This window comes from Durio zibethinus, chromosome 7 (assembly GCF_047325235.1).
Source record: "Durio zibethinus cultivar Kanyao isolate XHJ-2024 chromosome 7, ASM4732523v1, whole genome shotgun sequence".
NCBI lineage: Eukaryota > Viridiplantae > Streptophyta > Magnoliopsida > Malvales > Malvaceae > Durio > Durio zibethinus.
In genome coordinates this window covers 25,108,186-25,126,262 of record NC_143168.1, presented here as the reverse complement: position 1 = coordinate 25,126,262, position 18,077 = coordinate 25,108,186, and the positions used below count along the sequence as shown (strand labels likewise).

Below are 18,077 nucleotides of genomic sequence, written 5' to 3'. Positions count from 1 at the left end.
TATGGACAGACAGATAAAACGGATACAGACGAAAGGGGAAAAACATTGGACCCCATTGGTGCTATGTGAGAGAAAAAAAAAAATTTTAGGTTTAGATAGGGTAACAATTTAATTCGTTTTCAAAGAATTTTGATTCGATTCGATTTTATAAGATCAATTTTTAAAAAAAAAATTAAATTTTGAGTTGAATCGGATTGAATAAGATTAAAAAAAATAAAAATCGGATCAAATTTGAATTTTAAATAAATTCGATTTGATTTATATAAAAAATTATTTTTTATATATATTTTTATATATATTTATATAATTATATATTTAAATATTTATATTTAAAAAATAATATTTATTAATTTAAGATTGAATTGAATAGATACAACTTGTCTAATATTGAATCAAGTTAAATTTAAATATATAAAAATAAAAAAAAATTTAAATCGAATAAAATTTAAATTTAATAAATATAAAATCGGATAATTTAGACCGATCCGTTACCTAGGTTCAAGTTGGATCGGTGGTAAACATTTAAACCCAACTTTTGGTTATATAAAAACTATAAATATTCTAAACTTTGATCCGACGTGACACTTTGGAAGACAGCAAAATGAGTGTATCGGCAGCAAAAGCTTCAGAATACCATTCCAAAGACTTCAACCGGGAAACACTCAGACAAGAAATAGAAAACGGGTTCTTAACTGCCATCTTCTCCCTTTAGCTTCCCCTCAACCAGAAGAACAACTTTTAAAAGCTTCAATAAAAGCATGGAAAAACTTTCACATCCAACACTCTTCCGGCAAGTTCTTCAACGTTTGTCTATAACCAAAAAAAAAAAAAAATCCAATCTTTTCTTCATTTTATTTATGGGTATTTGGTTGCTTTTGGTTCTATGATGTGTAGGCTTAAATGCGTTCTTTGCTGATACAGGAGAGGAGGTACTTTTTGAAAGAATTTCCAGAGCTGGTTTCTTGTGCAGATGGTTGTAAGGTTTTGGAGGCTGAGAGTGGAAATGGGAGTACCACCCTTCGTATACAAAATTGCCTTCTTTTTTAATGTTTTTATGCTGTTATAATTGTTGGTCTTTTGGTGGGTGCACATTGAATAAAATTTGCAGTTATACTATATTCAACTAACTAGTTTAGTGGAAACTGAATTATTGTTATGATGATGGCATTACAACAGCATTGGTTTCTTTAGTTATTAAAGAAAGGTTAATGGTTTACTAATATTGTTGAAAGAATGGATTTTCAAGTTTTATGAAGTTAATTGAAATAAGTATAGACACAAAGGATGAATATTGGCTTAATTTTAGCTCTTTGTGTCTTAGGTAGCGGCTAAACTAAATAGCCTAAATTGATCACTTTGGTTTTGTTCTAAAATCCAGTGAGAAGTGAACTGTATGCTGCAAAAGTTTATTCGATCATTCAGGATAAGCCCATGATGGATTTTGGAAGTTGGGATTGTTTTTTTTTTTTTTTTTGAATTTTTGTTGTGAAGATTGATATTGCAGTGAGCTGGATAATATGTTTAGTCAGTGGCTGCGAGAAAGTTATTCGATACTGTTGTAATTGTAGCAATGAGACCCTAGAGAGAGCTAAAGAGTTTATAGCTGCTAGTAATGTAGCTTCAGCTGAGCACCGTTTCCGCCTGTTCTATTGTGATTTTGCAACAACCGGATTTCCAAAGTGGTAGGCTTGTGAATATTGCAGAGAAATTTTTGCACTCAAAGATCAAAATTGCCCTTCAGGTAGCTATCTTTCCTGTTTCTTACATTGCTCCTTCTTCCAATTATTGGCTTTGCTTATATTACGAATTGAAATCTCAATTTTTTTTTTCTTCCAAGATGTTAGAGAAAAAAGAACCCATGAAACTGATTCATGGTCAATGGAAGAAAGAAGCTGTTGCATTGGTGGTGTGGGCTTTGTTACCTTGGTATGCACCTTTTAGTTCATGAATGTCTTAATAGTCAACGTTAATAGAAATCTTATTTTCTTGGAAATAAAGAAAACAAATTTCTTAAAGATTCCATGCTTGAAAGTTATCACATTGATTAGATACAGCATCCATAATTATTCGTAAAAGAGGAAAAAAACTGAAAAAGAGGATTGTAGCCTACTATGCTGGAAAGATAGAGGATAAGCTCCAAAAGAGAAGATAAGGCAACAGAACTCATAACAAGAAACTAGCCAGGAAAACAAGGCATGTCATAGTTGAGAAGAATGTGTGGTTGAATATATTCTTAATCTTTTTTCCTTTAAGTGCTTGCATTTTTGCACATATTGCTGGGACTTCACCTCTTGTTGTTTAAATTGGTGCACAATTGAGTCATGCTGAGGCTGCAATGGTGGTGGAATGCCTCTTAGATTTTAGAGTTCTCTTTTCTCTAGCATTTCTAATATCTTCTACTTGCATAGTTTCCTAAGTTTTTTGTACAAGTCCTTTATGCTGCAATCCTGAACTTATTATACTATTTGAAAAATAGATATAAAATATTATGACATATGGATTTTGATGTGTTTTTTTTGTTCCATAATGCTTCAGATATTCACATTATCAGCAGTACCACTCCAAACAAAGCCAAGAGTTGTCAGAGAGTGTTTTTCTGTCTTAAAACCTGGTGGCATGCTCTTTTTTAGGGACTATGGTATTAGATCAACAAATAACTATGCTACTGCATTCAGTTACTGTAAAATGTTTGAATATAGCATAATTTCTCATCAGATCTTGTACTTCTAGCCAAATTTAATGTTTTTAGAAAGTAATAAAATAAAAGGTTGTTTCCAGAATCAGTTTACGAAAGGTTCAGTTTGATGGAATCCAGGTCTCTATGATATGACAATGCTGCAGTTTGAACCAGACCAAAGAGTTGGGTTTAGGGAATCATGCGATTAGATGGCACCCATTCCTTTTTTTTTTGTCTAGATACTGTCAGAAATCTCTTCATTATGCTGGCTTCATCAAGGTACAGAATTCTAGCTATTAGTAAAATTTTAAGTTTGTACTTATTGTAACTTGGACCTGTGCATAAGATAATATACTTCATCACCCTTGGTTTGACCTTTGTTGCATAGATCTCAGTCTGGAATGGTTTCTAGTGCATTTGTGTGAGGTTTTCCTCTGACCCATAACCAAAGAGAGAATGGAACTTTCTTGCTTGAGAATCTAGAGCACGGAACATATAGATTTATAACTAATTGGTCATATTTGTTTGAACCCTGAGGAAGTTCATGGTTGTTTTGACAGCTAGTGAAGTTGAATGCTAACTTATTTATTTACTTGCAGCTCGAGATTGAATATTATTGTGTGAAGCCAGTGGATCGCCAAAATGGGAAGAGCATGCAAAGAGTATGGGTACACGGTGAATTCTGGAAGCCCAAATAAATTTATCTGTCTGCAGCTCTTTTCGAGGTAGTATGGTTTGAAGAGACAAAAAGATTCTTTTCTTCTTTTCTTTTGGTGAATGACTAGATGCGCATCTTTGTTCTTTCCATATAGCTTATGATAACATATTTTTCTCTTATCAGAATACCAAGAAACTAACTTACCTCCACAAGTTTTAGGTTCCTTTTTGATTCTTGGAACAAGCTCAAAGAAATTGCAGATGGACCTTGCCTATCCCTGTGTGAGCCCGTTTCGGCCTCCAATTCATGTAGAGGACATTGAAAAATGAATAAAAATTTGAGATTCATAATCACGTTTCCCATTAGACATCCTAAATCCCTGTTGGACATATCTGACCCTGCAAAATGGTGTCATTCAATCAGATAACATAGAGAAAACAAGACGGAGCTATCGGAACCTTCAGAATCTCATAGAACTAATGTTTCATACTATTAATTCATATGTCAAATATGACAAGTTGTCTGTCAAGCCAAATCCAATATTAGGGCCTTGGACACTTATCTGCACTGTCATACCAATAGCTGAACCTTGATAATTCCTCTTGAATCTCTGTCAAGATGGAAAGGTTAGTCAATGGCTCAATGCTAAGTTTAGGCCTTCATTGGTTTTTTGGGCATTGGTCTTTTCTATAGTCTACACATGTATTCCATACATATGTAGCATACTGCATAGACACATGCTATCATCTTCAGCTATGCAGATACATGCATATGTGAATGCAGATTGCAGAGTTAAATTTGGTTTATCATCATTTATATTCAAGGCCTGACCAATAATCCACAAGGCCTCACTGTTTTCATTTACTTGTATTCTCTGGCCATGCTGGTACAACATCAAGAATTAGGTTAGTAAATACTGGCTAACTTTGGAGGTCCATCAAGTATTTTTCAGAGCAGGCACACCGCATAGAATTCTCCTTCATGTCTAGGAAAAAAATGGGAGAAGAATTGTGGTATTTGATTTTCAGAAAATTAACATTAGAATATATGTTGAGCTTGTTATGAGTATGAATCATTCATAGGATGTAAGTGTGAATAGACTTCTTGCTAAATGGTGGAAACCACAGCTCAAAACTTTGCCTTCCTCTATATACAGGATTGGCAGGGTATGCCTCTTTATTTTATTTTTTTTATACTTGAGATTGTCAGGATTTGAATCCTAACTACTAAAACTAAAAGTCCAGCACTCTATCAACAGGCCATGCGGTTGTTAGAGTGCCACTTTGTGGTAATGCTGTCTTTTAATCATGGTTTCTCTCCGTATCTAGCCTTCTGTAATGTCTTTCTGTACCATTTTACTCCTTTTATCATACTTTGGTTATTTCTACTGTAACCATAAAAAGTAACTTGCATTATCATATGATCATATTCTTCAGCATTTAATGTTTTTACTGTTTAGGTCCACATTATAATACTCAATCATCTGTATGATCAAAATTGCTGATATTTTAATCCAGAAAACAAAATGAAAATGAAGAAAATAGTAAATGCTTCCAACCATGAAGACTCTTTTGTCTCCCTTTCTTTATAGCAGTCCACTTATATTAAATACTTCAATTAAATTAGTCACATGTCAAGACTCAAGATGCGTGAATATAGAGAATGTGACAAATTGACCTTATAGTTTCATGCATAAAACAAGAAATGAATGCCGCAACACCCCCTTCACCTCCAGAAAAAAGAACCCATATATATATATATATATATTTTTTTTTTTTTTTTAAGAAGAAAGTTGACAATTACCATAGTCCTAGCCTATACATTCATTATTGTGTTGTGTGCTTAACGTTTTTCTCTAGTTTTGACCATTGATGGCATGCTTTTCCATATGTTTGTTTAAACTTGAAAGAGAAACAGATGAAACACACCTATGACTGCAATCAAATACTATGTTTAGAGATATAGATGGCAAACTCCATCAAGCATTGGACACTGTTCAGGCTAACCCTAAATCCTGGCGGATTTTTAGGGGTTCTAGGAACTTAGATGCTCACTTCATGCTTCATGTGGTAGGTAAATTCTTAAACAGTCATATTGTCAACTAGATCCTTTTTTTTTTTTTTTGAGTGGGACCCTTTTCCTTGAAATTGGTATCAACAGCCCATCTTTTGCTCTCTCCTACATTTGTCATTTCTGCAGTGTATTGTAAATTGCACTCACAGTGGGAACAATATCATAAGCCCCCAACATTTTTTTTTTATATATCTATCAATGGTATCCCTCCTCCGTCCCTCAATTATTCCAGCATACTTTATGGATAATAATATATGGTCAATTGTATTAATAGTTTTTCCTTTTTCCTCTTTTTTAAAATCTTTGATAGGTAGAGCTCCACAATTCCAGGTTATTATGCACCCAGTTATTTGAAGAATGCAGAAGATTGAAACCCCTTCTTTTTTTTTTTTTTTTAATTTGTGCAAACAGTGGTAAGATTTTATATGGCATTACTGTCCCAATATGATTGTTTTGATTCAGCTCAATAGAAGTTCCAATATAAAAATATTTTTTTAAAGATACCTGTTAACCAGTGCAAAAGATATTGGTTTATGTTTTGTGTTATTTGTTTGTTTGTTTCTTTTTCTTTGTACATCTAACAGAAGTGAAATGTTATTTGAATGAAGATCATAATTTCTGTTTGAGCTACTTCTAAATGCAACATATCTAGCTTTCTAAGGTTCTAAATCCAAATCTGAAGTATCATGTAGTATGAACTTGTAGAGGGAGAAAGGTAAAACAAAATGGAGTATGAAGATGTAGTAATCTTGGCATTTTCAAGCAACCATAATGTTAACAAAAGCAAATTAAATTAGGCTAGCTTAATTCCTGGGGGGTAGAATAAGACTCAAGAAAAACTTCTGGCATCATTTACTGATAGTTGGTCACTGAATTAAAAGAGCTTCCACCTACTTCTTCCTAGATATGGACTGTGACAGGTTAATTATATATCTTGGCTGTCATTAAAATATTAGTTTTCCATATTAAATGTGATACCCTCTCAAGCGTCTTAACAGTAACATTAGATCCCCCATATGCATAATTATCCATTTATCTTATCTAATAATGGATAACCTGCTGAACTACTCAACAGTTGGGGGAGAAAACAACTTCATAGTTAAATGAATTCAATATATGATCTGGATTATACAGTATCATACATAGATGGAAAGAATCTTCTAGAAAGTAAATTTGAAAGTACCTTTACATCATGTAACCCAACATGATTTGATCCCATTATTGAATTCTTACAAATATAGGGTCCCATCAAATTAGTATTTTGATTTTCCATGTAACCCTAATTAAAACTAGAACTTTTGGAGAGAAACATTAATGACTAAAGATATTTTAATTATATCTAGTCATGAACAGAAAGAGAATGCTGGTAATTACAAAAACTGCAGTTGTCCCCTTCTTTTACATTAATTAAAACCTGAGGATAAAATCTTAACTGCAGTTTCATTTTCTATTTTTGTTGAATAGCAATCTTTAGTCTCCATACATGGGGAGTAGATGAATCATTTATTATAGGTCTGTTGTACTGACAGTCAACGGATTGAATGAGCATCATTTAGTTTTCGGAACAGAAAATTGTAGTCCAACTAACTTCCTTTCTTTTATTGTGTTGGAGAAAATTATAAAATGAGAAACATAGCCTTAGCATGCAAAATACTTGTTTGCACACTCTAATATCCTAGTAGTAGTTTCCCTACATATTTAATTAACCCAAGATCTGAAACTAATTTAACTACTATAATCCTGATACAAAGCCAAAACAACTTGTTAAAATGAGAAAAAGATAAAGAGAACAATTCACATCTGCTACTTGGTAAAACCTATTGTGTTGACTTTAAAGTACAAAATAACTTAGATGAACAAAAATTATGAAGAAAGCTTGAGTTGCCAATTGGAATGTTAAGGATAATATCTTAAGTACTTGATTAATTTTTCAGTCAATTTATGATCTTTGAGGTATGTTTATTTTTCAGACAAGAAAGATGGTCACTTTAGTAATTTTCTTTACTTACATCTAAGCAAAGTGGGGTAATACTTATCCGAGTTCATTATTCAGCAACTAGCATGAAATAGAGGCTGTAATTTGTAAAGAACAAGATAGTTAAATTCATTAGCACAATGAATAAACAAGAAAACTTGTAGCTAATGGCAGGGCTTTGTCAATTTGACTCTTTCTTTGAGTAGACTCTTATCTTCTCTAGTTTAACTTGCTTTTCTAGTTTATATGTCCCTTTCAATAAGATGAATGTCGGCAGCTGGTGACCAGTTTTATAATTAAGAATTGCATCAGAAATAGTTCATCAGAAATGCAAACAAGGGAGTGCGTTAAAGTACTCTTGTTTTTGTAGATGATGAAAATGTCATCAATGGGATGAATGTGGTGTTCTTTGATTGGAAACTCAAACCAATTTGATATTATCTAACCAGAGAGGAGGTGCAACCTTTTGAAAGTTAGGTCAAATGGCACCTATTTCGCGGAGGACAATGTGTACCCCACGACAGGTACATGCAGCTAATAAAAAATTCAGCATTTTAGAATTGGAAAGCGAACATGCTCTCAAATTTCAATTGCTGATGCATGATTCTCCATTATCGATGTTAAATAAATTTATCTTTTGCTTTTCATTATTATACTGCTTAGGCTTTATTTGGGTGGTCCACATTTCCTTAATGCCAAGTTTCTATATTCCCTCTTCAAATTATTATAGTTTATTAGCCTGTATGTTCAACTTTTTAGGAGAGCTAGGGCTACAAATATTGGTAAAACTACACTCAGAAAGACAACTAGTGCAGGAAAAGGAGGAGCTATTTGTTGTTTGGCTATGGTTAAAAGTTATTTTAATAAAGAAGATTTAATTAAATCTGAAATGGGCTCCATTACCATCACTGCTTTGCCATTGGAAGGTTGTATATATGCAAGTAACTAGGTAAAAACACTAAGGTTCATTAACACTGTCATCATGTGAGTCCATGTGAGGAGGGTCCTTGATGTTTGCTAAAACTACAGAATCCTTGAGTGTTAAGAAAACAGCCTTTTTAGGGACATTATACTGATCTTTTGCCAAGTTCTGTTAATCACCTTCCTTTAGCTTAACAAATTGTAATAGGATGATGACTGTGGAAACCTAGTTGTACCTTGCTAGATTATATTCGCCAAAGCTTTAAGATTCTTATAGCTAGAGGACAATTTCAAAAACCTGACTTCAAGAAAACAAAGATTCTAATTTCATTTTGTTGCAGATATATCTTATTACTATGCTAACATCTTTCGCGTTGTCCACATCATAGTGAAATCATTCACCATTCAACATTCATATACTACTGAGGACTTTATCATTACTCTTGACATATTGGCTCATGTTGAGATGATAGAATTGCACCCTAAATTTATTACTGGAAAAAGTAATTTTTATCCTAGCTGCTCTAGAAAAGCTGTAATTGCATGGTTTGAATTCTCTGCAGCATGTCACCAAGGACAGAAATATATCTCAATGAGCATTTGGAACTTAAGAAGCAGCCACCGCCATCAACCTTTTTATTGGTCCAGTAATACCAAGTTCCACGATTTTTTCCTTTTAAACTTGTGCATATGTAAAATTTTAATGCATCATCACCATGCAGTTTCATATTTTCTGAAGAAAGTTTCGTTTCCTTTTATGTTCTTTTTTGCTGATTTGCAGACTGAATAGAAGAAAAGCAATCAAATAAGTTAGATTTCCAACAATGTCACTGCTGTATTGAGAATGGTTTAAAGATAAATAGAAAGGAAGCAGACCAAACCAGAAATCAGGAACCTTAAATTTATCCCAAATCCTTAATCGTTGAAAATTCTATGGGGGAGTGGCATCAAATGTTTTTAAATAGCTCAAAATTCGAGGACGCAAAAAAAAAAAAAAAGAAAAGGAAACTGTTGTTATTGTTATCTTCACCGGAGCCACTGCGACTGCAAAGAAGAAGAAATACATTCCTTCTCATAATATTTTTGTTTTTATTTCATTTCCCCACTGATCTCTGGCTTTCTTCTCTTTTTAATAATTTGCATAGCATCGGCCATGAAGCCTTGACCATTCTTGCTAACCCACTTTCCAATTAAAAGCACCCCTTTTCATTGCATTTCATATAATATTGAGCTTTGAAAGTAGTGGAAATGGAGGAAAAGTGCATAAGAAAGAGAAGAAGTAGAGGCTTATGTCATTAATTATTATTTTTTTTTATATAACATGTCGCAAATTAGAGATAAAAAAAGGGGTTATAGGTGTTAGGGTTTGAACTAAATATGTTGAATGTTATCTCTTAAGAGAACAACAAGAAATCATGAATTAATTTAATTAAACTTTGAGTTTTACATCTTTAATTAGTTTGGGCCACAAAGTTTCATACTTTTTCATTCTAAACTTTGTAAATATTAATTGAAAATAAAACTTATAATAGCAACTAGCAACATAATTGGTTGAGCTATATTATAACAATAATTTTCTTTATACATACCTTATAATTTTCTTATAGATAAGAAAGATTAATAAAGTCATATCAATCAATGTGATTAAAACAATAAATATATGTATAATTCCGTAAAACACGGATATTATTGAAATTTAAATTTTTTATTGAAAATCGAAACTCTAGATATATAATAATTTATTTTTCACCTCAAGTCAATGATTTTATGCACAATCATGCTAAATATACATTTGATTATCAATTTAAAACTTGTTGGTTGAATTAGAATTTGATATTTGATCCCTTTGATTTTGTGAGCAATGAACTAGCTGGTTATTTACTTACTTTGCTATTGCATGGCACATTCATAAACAGCTTTAGAAATTAATTAATTAGTATCTTTGCAGTCAAATCTTAATTTGCTTGAAACAGAAAATTATGATATAAAGATCATATATAATATAACTAATTAATTAGAATTATTGGAGCAGTTTTTGTATCCTAAAGTTGAATCCATCCCTCCTGTATGTGATATATAAATAGGAAATGGAAGCGACATATAATTTGGTGGAAGCATACAAAAAAATCTCATTATAGCTAAAGGAGATCACTGATTTCCCTCTTTTTCTGCAATTGTACAGTAGTAAAAAATTGGAATTCAAGCCATATGATGCAAAAAAAAAAAAAGTGTGAAATATGTATATAATTTAATTGAAAATTTTCAATAATTATAGCTTAATAAACAAATTATTTAACCTTTTACATTTTCTAGCGGAATGTTAATTAAATTAAACAATTATGACAAAAACGTTGGAAGAAGATGAAGATCATGAAAGATAGTGAATTGCAGTGAAAAAGAAAGCAATTACAAAGACAATCTGTTGGTAATTGGCAGAAATTAGAACTTGCAGAAGAATCAGCTACAAAATTAAGCGATTTTCATTTTTGTCATTGGAGGAAAACTAGATGAAACCATTAATCATGGAAGTTTCTTAGTAAAATGGAAAAGAAGGATGATAACAATATCTACCCAGTTTTTGATATAACCCAGGGGTGATTCTTATTTTTCTATCTTTGGATTTAGCAAACATTTTTCCCCAACTTGCACTAACATCATCAGCTGAAAAAATTGGGATAGAAAAAAAGGAAGAACAAAGAGAAACGAAGGGTAAGAAACTAAACATTTTATTCAGCAAATGTAAGTCATGAAAGCATGCATATCTGGTTTGCTTTTACAAAATATTAATGGCCTAGAGTTTCTTTCTTTAATATATAATATCTCTCTCATTAGAACAACTGAATTAGAAAGTAAATACCTGATGAATAATCCCTTTCCTCTCACAAGCATTTTCTATTTTTCTTTCTCTTTTCCTCTTTAGTGATATGGTGGCCTTCCACCGTGTGCCCAAGCATATGCCTCGTGGTTCAACTGTCCACCATTAGGAACCAAATTTGGTGGCAAATTACTATATACTGGGAATCCTGAACCATCACCACCACCAACACCTATCCCACCTTGCTGATGCCCTCCACTTGCACTGCCAATCCCCGATGGCGACCCGCCACTCCCTCCTCCACCACTACTACCACCAAGTTGCCCTTGAGCCCCACCAGCTCCCTCTTCTTCCTCCTCCAAAGGCAACCTCTCATAAGTAGCATTAGAAAAAGTTGCTGCTATTACCATAACAGGCCCTGATGCAACCAGTGACCCTGCAACACTACCACCAACCACCTGCCCTTGCCCAGCAGCTAGGTATATTGTTAACCCGGTTGACCCTGGAGGAGATGGTCCAGGCAAAAAAGCACCAGTTAAAGACAAAATCTCAAACCTGCCATGAAGAGCCATGACTGCACCAGGAGCTGAAGGTTGCCTGAGTGTCACGTTGGTGACAGTTCCACTTCCACTAAGAACACAAACTCCCCTTTGCCTTCTTCTAGCAAACTGAGCTAGGGTTTCAGCTACATCAGAACCGTTTGATATTTCCATAACGTGACTTCTTAGGGCATTAGGGCTATCTCTGGTGACGAAAATAGGTGGTTTGGGCTTGTTTTTGGAGCCTGATGGACGACCTCTAGGACGACGAGTGGAGACTTCGATAGCTCCTTCTCTAGCCTCATCGCTGTGCTCTTTTTCTTCTTCTTCTCCAGTTCCTCCACTTCCAGTTTCTCCATTGTTTGTCATGGATATACCCAGATCTGGTTTCTTCATTGGAGATGATGAAGTAGCTGATGTTTCCATTCCTTGTAGTCCTATTTGCCCTGCCCACCATCGATTAGCCATGACTTTGAAGTTTTTGAACTATAACAAAAGAAGATGACAAAGCAGTACAAAACTGGGTTGGATCTTGTTTTGCCTGATGATCTTGATGAAGGACGATCAAAGGTGGAATAACAAGAGAAAGATGGAAGCAAAGAAAATTTCAACTCTCTAGAAAAGATAGCTGAGAGAGAGAAAAAAGCTAGTGGAAAGAAGTGAAATTGAAACTGATCAAAACTAAAGAATTGAAAAGGGCGAAGGGCTAAGAGAGAGGTCCAGCAAATGAATAAAAAATAAAAAAAACTGGAGATTGATATTGTTTTCTTAGAGAGATGTATAGAAAATTTTCTTTTCTATTTCCAAGAATTTGTTGTATTCCTTTTATCTTATTTAAAGGGTGTTTTTGCCTTGGTTTTGGCTGTGTCAAGGTCTTAGGGAGCTGTGGATTCTTTGTATTTTCTATACAAATTTCTCTGATTTCTCTTTTTTTTTTTTTCTGGTTAGCAAATTAATGAGAAGAAATTAATTCAATGGAGGAAGAGATGGGGAAATTTTGGGGTCATTCAGGTGCGGATGAGAAAGTGGGGTGCACGTCTTACTTCTTTCTCTTGTCGCGACATTGTGTAGCTGATGCAAAAGATAAATGTAATATTTCAATGGCATTTCCATTGCCACTGCCATTGCATGTTGGAAATGATATCATATGTGTGTGTGTATGTATATGTGTGTATATATATATATATATATATATATATATTGTATTCATTGGATTTTGTCTTCTATGTTATTGATGACATCTTTTTATGAAATAATCAAGCAATTAATTAAATGAACTTCATCAAGTCTTCAACTTAATTATTCAGTAGCAGCAGATGTAGAAATTATACACAAAAGTAGAGATTAGTACACTAAACTAGCATATTTGACAAGTTTTTGAATTGCAAAAGCTGTGCTTATATTGCTATAATTTACATTTTCATTATAATTGTAACAACATGAAAATCAGATCGAGTTTATTTAGTTGATAAAGAAAAAAATATCCTTTCTTTCTCAACGAGAATTCGATCTTTATAAGGAGCTATTTCAATTGATAAAGGGTGTTCTCATAAATATTTAGCAATTCCTTATTTACTCAAGAATACAAGAATGAAATTTCTAAGATGACATTTCCAAATTTAACCATTAGAATGTCCTCTTAATTAAGGACTGAGATTATTGCAACTCCATATATATAATTAAGATTAAAGCTCCACATAGGGCAAAAACACTACCCTATTATATATTGGCTGAGTCTTTCATCTAAAACATTGACAATTATAATTCCCATTTCAGTATTTTAAGTACCCACTTCCACTAAAATGTAACATTCTTTATTCATTAGTATTGAAATAGTCAAAATTTTCGAATGGCATAAATATACGTATTTTACTTTGAATTTAAAATTTAATTTTATTAGTTCATACATTTATTTTTATGTGTATTATCAGATTTACGATTTAAAAATCAATACCAACAATATTTTCTTCTATCTCTCTAGAATGTGATCTCTTTTATATTAAAAAAAATCTAATTTAACTTCAATAAATATTTAATAATGTAGCCGGTACATGGATTACTCAAAGCTTTATCTAATTCTCTTCTAATTAATTAACTGATTATTATTATTTTTTTCATCAAGTTCCTTGTAGAGAATGGTCAAAGTATGATGTTATAATTATTAATTAAGAAATGGTTGGAGTTTGATTTATAAATATAGTGTTCACATCACAAGTTAAGCCACTAAGAGGCTGAGTAGTTGAACCTTCACTAGGAACTACTATTTCTTTAAGTAATCTGCTAAACTAAAAAAATTAGACTTCGTTGACCAGTAAAGCTCTCATTAACATTCAAAGTTTAATCAACAAGGGTTCTATCTCTGTGCTTCAAATCGTACGGCATACCCCTGATTTAGAATTCAGAATTTAGAAGTTATGATCTGTTAGGAAAATGTTGATTTTTTTAAAAATTTTGTAATCATAATTTAATCTTTGATAATTTTAGATATATATATATATAATTATAATATGTGACAATTTTCAGGAGTAAGCCTACATATTTTGTATTAAATAGGTTCAATATGTGGAATTTTTGGCACGAGAGAAAAGAAAATTCCAATTTTTTTTTTTTTAGATGATGCTAAGTTCTAAATTATTTGAAGAAACAATGCATCTTTCAAGCTTAGTTTCTCTTTTCTTACTTATAGGGATGTAAGCAAATAGAATATTTAACGAAAATTTCATAAATTTTTTTTATTTTTATTCATTTATTAAATTTAACATATAATCATGAATAATATTTTAAGATTCATTAATTAAAAAAATTAATTACGACCATAATAAAATTTATTTATATTTAGGTTCCATTTGGAGCCTAATGAGAATATTTTTATAGTATAAAAAAAGAAGCATATTTTTTCTGCAATGTAAAAGAAATATATCATCTATAATTTTTTTATTATAATATTATAATTGTTCAATCACCCTAAAAAATTATTTAAAGGTATATTATTTATAAATATGAATTTTACATAAAATTTTTATAAATTTTATATAATTTTAAATTATAATTAATTAATTATATTATAATAATTATATATGAAATACTAAAAAAATACTTAGTATGACTATGATTAGTTCACGATGAAGCATTAATAAAGAGTGTGGAAATGCCAGAGTATGGCCCAATTCGAAATCACAACCCAAAGCCCATAAAACCCAAAATCTCTATGTATTTTTCTAATTAGATTTTCATTTTTATTTTTCAGTGTCCAACACCAAAAAAATATATAGAAATAGTCTTTTATTCTAAAAAAAATAAATAAATAAAAGAAAAGAGAAAGAGAGAGAGAGAGGAAGAAGAAAAGAAAAAACTTTCCACTGCATATTTTCTATAGAATTCAAAAGAAAAATCTTTCGAGTTCTGAATTTAATAAGCCATACCGCAAACAGAAAAAGAAAAAAAAAATTTTGGAGATTGTTTGAGGAAAAATGGGTGACAATTTATTTGAAGGATTACCTCCTCCTTCTCATCAACAGCAAGCAGAAGAAAAACAAGAAAAACACGAAGAAGAAGGACAACAAGGCAGAGATCAACTTTTTTCTTCTTTGAAGACTAGTAGTAGCAACAATAGCAAGGAAGCTTCTCTAAACCCAGTTCTTAAAAGTGCTCTTAAGAGACCTAAGCCTGCAGAACCTAACCCTGAAGGTGAATTATGCAATTCTTATTTTTGCTTTTCTTTTTCTGGAATGGTAAATTTATATTTTTATTTGATTTTTAATTCTGGGTGTTGCAATTTTATTTACTACTATGAAGTAGAAATTGAAATGGGTTTCGCTTTTTGGATGCTAAGAATGTGTTTTTAGATGGTAATTTTGGGATTTTGCAAAGAATTCAGTTCAAGTTTCTTTTTTTTTTTTCCTTTTCTGTGGTAATTTTAATTATGAGTTAGGGATTAATGAGGCTTGAATACTGAAAGTATTTTTGTTCTCATGTATGAGGTTAATATGTTTGGCATTTTGGAAGAAAGTGCTTTGAGAATGATAATTGAGTATGACCTTAGGGTTTTATGGATATGCACTTGCCTGAGCATTTTATTCTTTGGTTTATGAGAGAGACTAGGTGGAGAACAGAGGTGAAAATTTTGGTTTCTTGTCTTCAGGTGTTTGTAAAAATAGAACTTGAAAAGGAAGAAGAAATATAAGACTTGGCAGATTGATTTGACCACGTTTAATGACTTAAGATTCTAGTTATATTCATTCCAAGTACAACATCGATATATGCTGTCTTATGTATATGGTATTTACTCGTTATGATCTGGTAATTTTAGCTAGTGTTTTAGTTTTCCGATTGAATGATCAATAGTACATTAGATAGTTTTATTTCAATCATGGGAGAGGGGGAAAGGGGGCAGGAGAACGAAGAAAGTGGGGTTTTGTGTCATATTATTTTAATTATATGAGACCTTGGAAATGAAAATTCATTTTTGGCATAATAGAACTCTCAAGCGAAAGTACTTGTGTGCTATTAGTTATTTGTTTGTTATTTATAATTCTCTTATTGTGTTATTCTACTTTTTCTTATTTTGGCTAAAATCTTTCTGTAATTAGCTGATTAGTTATGCATTGTGCTTCCCAGCTGCTGCAATAGAAAAGCGGTTGAGATTTAAGATGACCACAGATGCCTCAGAGACACAAGTTATCGAGGCAATGCAGAAGATTGCATCACATATCAAGAACCCCACCAAGTTTGCTAAGGCTTCAAAGCTTGCCATACAGTTGATACAGGCTGGAAGTGTGAAGGCAGGAACTAGTGAACACTTTTTTGCTATACTAGAGGCTGCAATGTCATCAACAACTTCTTGTACTGATCCTTCAGTGCGAGGAGATTATCATTCGCTGTTCTCAGCAGCACAAGATGCAGCTGAAGTATGATTTTAGTTTTTCTTACAAATATATGTTGGCTTTTGTCCCTTGAGAATTGTCTTATATTCTGTTTCCTTGCAGTGCTTAAACAAGAAGCAGAAGAACCAACTGACAGTATGGACATTCAGGGCGGTGATGGCAAATGACTTATTAACTGATGACAGCTTTGTGGTATGTACTTTACTTTTAGTTTTAATTTGTGCTTTGTTGCCACAGTATTGTCAGTCATGAGTTATTTGATCTTCTGTGTACATCGTGGTAACAAATGTGAGTATTCCTTGTGACATGCAATGCAGAGACAATTATATGCAGTCTAATGTTTGTTTGTGTGTGTGTGTGTTCGGAGATATGAAAAGCAGGAATTTTGCAATAGTTTTAGTGGTGTTGTGGTGTAATTTTATTGATACGGTGAAACATAGATTTTCTCGTAAATGTGGCTTTAGTGAAGGTTGTTTGGTTGACTAAAATGTTTTTTGACACTACTATATCAATTGATTCCCTTTTCTTGGTCGTACAAAATTTGTTACTGACAGTGTGTTTATGTGTTCGCTCTTATAGTTTTCTAAAACTGCTAGTAAATTAAAAGATGCTATATCTAGTCTTCCATTTGCGACCGAGGATGATGACATGGATGAAGCTGCTACCCTGAAAGGTGAGACTGAAATTGGCAATGATGAAAATGACAAGAAACAAGCTATAGTTGCTCCAGCTGAAGAAAATAACAAGGATGCATCTGATCCTTTTGGACTCGATGCTCTGATTCCTAGATCTGGGAAAAAAGATGATAGAAAAGTAAAGAAAGATGTGGCTTCCAAGAGTAAGGAGGATGAGGAAGAGACTAAGAGATTTCTCAAGTCACAGAGAGAAGCCTTAATTACTTGTTTAGAGATTGCTGCTCAACGTTATAAAACACCATGGTAAGCATTAGTTGTTTTCTGCTGCTATTTGAAAGAAAAGGAAACTCTGCTTTTAGTTGCTTATGTTGATTTTTGTTTTAGGAGATTAATTGCATGTTTAATTCTTCTTAGGTGCCAGACAGTTATAGATATCTTGGTAAAGCATGCATTTGAAAATGTAGCAAGGTTTACATCTCAACAAAGGGCTGCCATTGAAAAGCTATGGGCTTCTGTTCGGGAGCAGCAAATACGTAGGAAGCAAGGGAAATCAGTTACTGGGAAACTTGATGTGAATGCTTTTGAATGGCTTCAGCAAAAGTATTCTACTGAGAAAATTAGTATTAGGCATTCTGTTGGAGCTAGTGGGGATCGTCGTTGTCAGCAGTGGCTTGGTTAATGCCCTTCTTTCGTGTTGTCCAGAGCAGAAGCATTACCGATCTTAACTCTTACCCAGAAAACAAATTGAAATTGTTGATTGATCTTCTGTTAATCTGAATATAATATGTTTTAAGTGTCAAAACATTTTTAAACGATACAATTCATATAGATATGGATATTTATTCTCCTTTTTTTCTTTAAACTGTACACATTTTCACCATATTCTTGGGTCAAGCACAGC

The 18,077-nt window shown here is 32.6% G+C and overlaps 1 protein-coding gene and 2 pseudogenes across 3 annotated transcripts; 2 read left to right on the top strand and 1 right to left on the bottom strand.

Annotated features, from left to right (window-relative positions):
* The first annotated feature begins 523 nt into the window (after positions 1-523).
* Positions 524-9,407, top strand: LOC111277559 (uncharacterized; annotated as a pseudogene). The gene is made up of 11 exons (XR_016343694.1): positions 524-804; positions 922-1,021; positions 1,307-1,312; positions 1,526-1,741; positions 1,838-1,926; positions 2,536-2,638; positions 2,816-2,956; positions 3,277-3,402; positions 5,719-5,821; positions 7,754-7,907; positions 8,868-9,407. The product of XR_016343694.1 is annotated as an uncharacterized LOC111277559 (transcript).
* Positions 9,408-11,014: 1,607 nt separating this feature from the next.
* Positions 11,015-12,592, bottom strand: LOC111277867 (AT-hook motif nuclear-localized protein 20 pseudogene; annotated as a pseudogene). Its single transcript, XR_016343693.1, has one exon. The product of XR_016343693.1 is annotated as an AT-hook motif nuclear-localized protein 20 pseudogene (transcript).
* Positions 12,593-14,953: 2,361 nt separating this feature from the next.
* LOC111277148 (uncharacterized) lies at positions 14,954-18,038 on the top strand. The gene is made up of 5 exons (XM_022863379.2): positions 14,954-15,345; positions 16,276-16,565; positions 16,644-16,733; positions 17,121-17,479; positions 17,591-18,038. The coding sequence occupies exons 1-5, from the start codon at positions 15,129-15,131 to the stop codon at positions 17,853-17,855; spliced, it is 1,221 nt and encodes a 406-aa protein (XP_022719114.1). The 5' UTR covers positions 14,954-15,128; the 3' UTR covers positions 17,856-18,038.
* The last annotated feature ends 39 nt before the right edge of the window (positions 18,039-18,077 follow it).